The sequence below is a fragment of the Numenius arquata genome, chromosome 32 (genome assembly GCF_964106895.1).
Source record: "Numenius arquata chromosome 32, bNumArq3.hap1.1, whole genome shotgun sequence".
Taxonomy (NCBI): Eukaryota; Metazoa; Chordata; class Aves; order Charadriiformes; family Scolopacidae; genus Numenius; species Numenius arquata.
This window is the reverse complement of record NC_133607.1, coordinates 225,620-231,958: the sequence shown is the minus strand read 5'-3', so window position 1 is coordinate 231,958 and position 6,339 is coordinate 225,620. Positions and strand designations below refer to the sequence as shown.

Here is a 6,339-nt window from a genome sequence, read left to right as displayed (position 1 = left end):
AAGCCAAAGTGCCCTTACTGGGTTCGTTCTGGTGCGAGACCGGTTTCTGAGTCTGTGGGTTCAGATGGCGGGAGCAGAGCAGGGGAGAAAAGAAACCTTTGCTGCTCACCATGTCCAGGAGACTCTGCTCTGATGAAGAAGATGACAAGGAGCAGTGTTTAGGTATTGCCCAAAGGCTGCTATTTTGAAATATTTCCCTGGGGTGAAAAAATGAGCGGGGGCAATTGTCCCTCCTTCTCTGCTGTCACCTTTTGCACCCAGTGGACAGTGCTCTTGGCCATCCACCATTAGTCTTACTAACAGAGCAAGTGGTAGCTCTGCAGGCACCTCGCAGGCTGTGGAGGAAGAGAGGAATGAGAACAGTTGATGAGAACAGGGATGTGGTGCTGGGTGAGAACCAGGACGTGGCACCAGGATCAGGAGTCCTTGGGACTTCTCTTCCTGTGACAAGCAGGCACAGTGGGCGAGCTGGCTGTCCGAGAGACAGCCTGGAAAGTCTCTTTATTATTAGAAATGGTGCATCAGCTAGATCAGGTAAAGCCAAAATATCTCCACGCAAAACATACCTAAGCAAGTGCCCTGTGACTCCCTCAGCTTCCACGAGCTCTGGTGTGGATCTTACCTCTGAACCTTCCTGTGCCCCCTCAATACTCTCTGAGTACCCTCTCCTCACTTCCAGCTCCTGCTTCTTTCTGTGTGTCCCCATCCATGACACAACCAGTTGCAGGAAGTCTTCAGCCCTGGTCAAGCTGTCTACCCACATCACCAAGAGGACAAAGTTACATCTCAGACAACTCCAAGGAGAGCAGTTCTGGTCTCCCGGACATCTGTGAGTGCTGCTGGGCATCCTCTGATCTTCTTCTCTCTCCAGTGTACTCTTGATCCATGCCTGAGATCTCAATCTTCACACCTTCTCTTTTCCTCTCTTGGCTCCCCGTTTTCTTCTCATAGTTTCTGTGAGTTATACACCGTTCGGCCCTTTTCTGTCCCAGAGAAGGTCTGATGGCAGAGTTAGGACATTCTCTAAAAGGGTAAGAACAAATGATCCCAGGTCGTCTGGGGGCTCACCCTGAGAAGCAGGTCTCAGTTGGGCAGTTCTGGCCTCAGCATCCTCAGCAGCGCAAAGTGCAAGAGAAGTAGTAACACTCCCCGGTCCACCTTGTTCTCCAACAGCAGGTAACAAACCCTGTCTGCTCTGCTTTTGTCTTGTTGGCAAATTTCTGCCCCCAAAAAGGGCCTATGTAGCTTTGCATGTTCAAGAAAGCCAGACTACAGAAGTGGGGATGGACCCCAGCCAGAGACGTGCAAGCATCAGCTCTTCCCTCAAGGGAAATATCTGTGTGTCCTACAGGAGCCTCTCTCTCCATTTGGGATTTAGGTAAAAAGTGTGCCCTGATCTTTGCTGTTCAATCAGTGTTCCTCGTTTCTGTGCCAGGTTCCAGATTTTGGTCATTCTGGTAAATGTGATGGGACTAGAAGTGCTTGGGCAAATGAAAGTAAAGCTTGAGCTTGGGCTCTGCTGGCTCTCTCGAAAATGTTTTCACTGGACAGTCTGGGGTCTCTGATCCCACAGGACTGAGGGGTGATTGACAGCTGAGCAGTGGGCAACTTTCCCAGGGTGGGGCTTCAATCCACATACCTTGGAACTCCATTTAAGCTTCAGGAGCTCCATTTAGGTTCCAGGAGTTCCATTTAAGCTCAGGCTTGGGCCTTGGGTCCCTGTCTGAGGTACGTTATAGGTGGTTTTGTCTTAAGCTCCGTTACAGCCATGGCCATGGATTTCATTGATCCTCACCCATGGACCTTCTTTGTGAAAACAGGTGGGGAAGCTCATCGTCCCCCCACCGTCCTGTAGAACTTCATAAACATGAATACATTTTGAAAGAACAGCAGCAGCCTCCAAATTCTTGGTGTGCAATGGAGGGAGCAGAGCTCCGCTGAGGCAGAAAAAACACAGTGGCACTGAGTTTCAGATTCTGAACCCAGAGGCCAGGTGTGCACGCTGCTGGTCGACGCTCATCCCCTATTTCCCCTCTTTTGAGCAACAGGTCAGACCTGCTTTGTTCCTTCAAGAAAGCTGGCTGCCCTACCTCCCAGGAGGCCGGTTCACTTGAGGATGAACGGAGCACGTGGTCCCCCTTTGATGGTGATACAGACACCGACACTTGACTTGTGCTTAGAAAGTTTTATTGCAATTAAGGACTAATTGATTCCTTGCAAGCAGGAACAGTGAAAACCAGCACAATGTTCGGGAAGGACCAGCTCACATTTCTTCTGCCCTTTAAGACCTGAAGATGTTTCCTCCTTCTTTGCTTATTTCTTCCCTGCTTTATGCAAAGACAAAGCCTGAGTGGCCGAGATTGCCCAGGCAACAGGATTAGAAGTACCAGTTTGGGTACAGATATAGCAAAACTAGGATCAGAAACTGATACTGGGGTGGAAAAAGAGAGGTGAAAGAGCAACAAAATGAGGGCAAAGAGATAGGAAGAGGGATAATAAGGTGACCAGTGCCGACAAGACCTGCTCTGGTGGACAAGGAGGACTGAGATGGGAACAAGGCGGGTGCTTTCCCCAGCAAGCCCAGGACAGACAGATCGAGCCTCCTGGTGTTGGTGCATCAGCACCTGCTCTGGCCCCTTCGGCAGGAGTAGCTGCCCACCTCTTCAGAACTAAGTGCTGGTTTCTGAAGTCTGTTCTGGTGTGAGCAATCTAGTGAGCAATAAAGGTGAGATAAGAAATACATATAAACAAAGACTACCAGACAGCCTTTAATAAAGCTTTTTAATATCACCTGAGAGTAGAGTACGAAAGAGAAGATATCAAACTGGCAGTAGACCTAGGAGTCCAAAAGGTGTAAGAGGGATGAGATCTACGGAAAACTGGGGGTCATCAGCATAAGTGTGGCCATAGGTGACTTTGTTGAGAGGGTATAATTTCTTATTTCATAATTGCGGAGATGAGAGGCACACTTTGTTGATCTGCTTCTTGTCTCCCCCGCGTCTCTCTAACACCACACTCTACAGTTTCCTTTATTTTTTTCATTGTGTTTCTGAAATCTACGTTTTCCCAGAAATTAGCATTATCTTGCTGGAGAGAAGGTTTCACTTTCTCTTGCATTATTTGCTTTGCATGCTCTTTCTTCTTTTTTTCAATGTGTTTCCTTACTTCTTCCTCTAATAAACTCTCCAGCTCGTCTTTCCAACGTTCTTCCTCATCTTTACAGCAGGAGCAGAAGTGGAAAATGCGGTACAGGCCATAAAGCAAGCTGACAAGAGCAAGAATACCCATCCCTGCAATCTGGAAGAGAAAATATTAAACCTCCTTATGTCACTGGACTTTATATTCCTAAAAATGTTTTGCACCTGAGTGAGGGGAGAACTTTACCATATTAAAGCCTTGCACTATTATTAAGCCACACAGTTCTTCTTGTAAAAGACATTCCTCGCTCCTGCCATTGCTAAATGACGACTGATGGTAAGAGAGTAACACACTGAAACAAGGAATGTTGGGGTCTCTCTCTCAAATAGTACGTAATCTTATTTCGGATTTTCATAGAACTTGCTTTAAGAGCCAGATGCAAAGCACATGTGTCAACTTCCAGAATAACCATGGAGTCAGATGTTCAAAGCTCAGGTTTTAGCCTCAGAAAGAACATGTGTATTATAAACTTGTACTGATAAAAAAAGGTAATGCAAATGTAGTAAACATATGAAATAAAAATCAGAATTGCAACTTTACACTTCATTCTCCAGATGAAATGGTTTCCATATTGCTACACATTCCAGGTTATTCACCCACACAAAATAAGCGATATTAAAATGCCTAAAGTCCTAGATTCCCAGGGCTCTTACCTGCCATATTGTGGAGGTTTCACTGGGTAATTCTGCTGCACTGCTTTGGTTTGCACGTTGATCTCTGTTTCCTTCGCTTCTTGAAGCCACACAGTCTATGTCTCTGCCATCACACAGCAGGATCACACACCAGATCAGAGGAGGCAGAAGTATTCTAAACATTATCTTAATCGTCCGGCAGCGCGAGCATTTCCCAGCGCAGCAAATGCAGGTCATGAATGAAGGATTGGAGGTCAAGGTCAGGAAAAATACAATGAATGCTGGAAAGAAAAAGTAGGAAACAACGTACCAATGCTTTAATGACACCTTCTGAGGACATTTAAATTCAACCTCCATTATTTCTTCGAGCACAATCAGAATTATGGAATAAAGTGATACAGACAAGACATTATAATGACTTTTCCAAAAACCCAAGAATTGATTTCTGACAAACATCTTGTTCGGTGGTCAATACTTCACGAACTCAGAGGACTAAGGAAGTCTTCTGCTCCTCTATATCACACAGCTCGTCTTCTTAAACACTATTGCTATGTTTGCAAGTGATTAAACAGCAGAGAGGAACTGGAAATTAAAACACACGGGGTAATTGGCTGCATACACAGCTACAATCTGACTTTCTAGATTTTGAAACCTGTGGTTTCAGATGTCACGTGCTCTGTACAGAGTCATAAAAGCAGAGACTAACGGAGGCTGGAAAGGATCTCCAGATGTCATCTGATCCACCCCTCCTGCTCAAGCAGGGCCACCTGGAGCCCATTCCCCAGGACCTTGGCTTTTGAATATTTTCAGGGATGGAGACTCCACCACCTCCCTGGGTAACAGCCTGTAAGACTCGGGGAGCTCAAATTCAGTTTGGAGCTCAATGTCCTTCCTGTATTTTTCTGTGCATATGACATCTTCTTGGAGATGCGCCTTGGTTGGGTAAGAGGCAAGAGACACAAGCTGCAACATGAGAAATTCCAATAAAACTTAAGGAAATTTGTTTTGGTTGCTTTTTACCATGAAGATGATCAAATATTAAAACAAGCTGAGGGAATTCCACCCTTGGAGGAGTTCAAGGCTCAAGCATCCTCATCTTACTAGACCTGCTTTGATCAGAGCATTGGAGTAGATGACCTCCAGAGGTCCCTTCCAACCTAAATTATTTTGTGTTTCCTTGGGTTGGTTTTTTTTTTTTTCCTTACTGATACAAGGTAAAAGAAGGCAAATAAAAATGAGAAGCCATTGACTCTTGCCATTGCATTATTGCCAAAATCAGTGTCAAGTCATAAAGTTTCTCAAGATGATGAGAGCTGAAGCCGAGTGCCAGCTGTACTTGTACAGACTGAGACCCCAAAATAGAGAGTTATACAATTAAACAAATTAGAAGAGGGGTGCAGATAGAGCTCAATTGTGAAATCTAAGCTTTTCAATAAAATGGGAAACTGAGTGGGATGCAATGAGAGATGCCGAAGAGAAAGGAAAATAAAGTCATGGTGTGCTCATATACCCAGGATGTAAAAAGGGTTTGCTCATCCAGCTTGAGATGCCTTGTAGACAGATTAGGGAAGCCTGCTCTAATGTTAATTTAGTTGTTAAACATCACAGTAACAATTACTAATCGTGAATAATCTTGACCTCCCAACTCAGACAATTAATAAGCAGCTATTTTACCTTGAGACAAAGGATGTACGATATCACAACACATGAGGAAGTGCTCTAAACCGGCTGCGTAACATTAGTTATCAGATGGGAGATCTCTGCACTTGCTGAAGACACAAAGTCAAGGCTGTTTCTGGTGAAAGCTCCCGGAATTGCTTTCAAGTTTTGACGGTAGTTGTTTTGAACACTGTCTGCGCTCTGGTTTACACCACCGCTTTTGCTCTCTGTTCATCTCTGCCGGGCAATAACTCATTTGCAACTGGGCCCTGACCCCTCTCCGTTTCGTGCTCCAAGGATGGACACAGACTGCACCAAGTCTGGCTTTCTTCTCCCAGTGCAACAGCCACAGGGTGCCCCTGCAGACCTGGACTCTCGTGGCCCCTCTGTGACACGTGTGTGCGTGATCTGCAGCTCCAGGCTGTGCGAGATCTGCAGCAAAGCCGTGTCTCCGCTTACGTGCACTAAACCACTCACCAGGGTGACACTACAGAGCCTCCTCTCCTCAATAACCAGCCTCCTGCCTTCATCTTGGAGGTCCAGGTGGGCAGCTGGGGGACTTGGAAGAGAAAGTTGTTAGTCATAAAATATTGTCAGCTTGATATGCCGGCAGCCAAGGGTAGGTCCCTGGGCACCAGAGGGCTGATCACAGCCCCCTTGTAGAGGCACCTGGGTCAGCTGAGGGTCCCTGGGAGGCGAGTTATAAAGGCTTTCCTCAGAAGAGGGAGGCTGATGTTGCTCCTCTGTCTTTGAGTGAACCCTCTGAGCAGAGCTGGGAGAGCTGCTTTACTCCTGACTGGTGGGGCCACGTGTCCTGGGAGGGAGCTTTCAGCCCCAGTGCCTGCTGATC

At 46.4% G+C, this 6,339-nt stretch overlaps 1 protein-coding gene across 1 annotated transcript; it reads right to left on the bottom strand.

Moving 5' to 3' along the window:
* Window positions 1-1,011: 1,011 nt before the first annotated feature.
* Window positions 1,012-4,286, bottom strand: LOC141476418 (uncharacterized). The gene is made up of 4 exons (XM_074165096.1): window positions 3,852-4,286; window positions 2,968-3,297; window positions 2,091-2,138; window positions 1,012-1,023 (listed from the first exon to the last, which is right to left on the bottom strand). Exons 1-4 carry the CDS (start codon window positions 4,284-4,286, stop codon window positions 1,012-1,014), a joined length of 825 nt encoding a protein of 274 aa, XP_074021197.1.
* Between the last annotated feature and the right edge of the window lie 2,053 nt (window positions 4,287-6,339).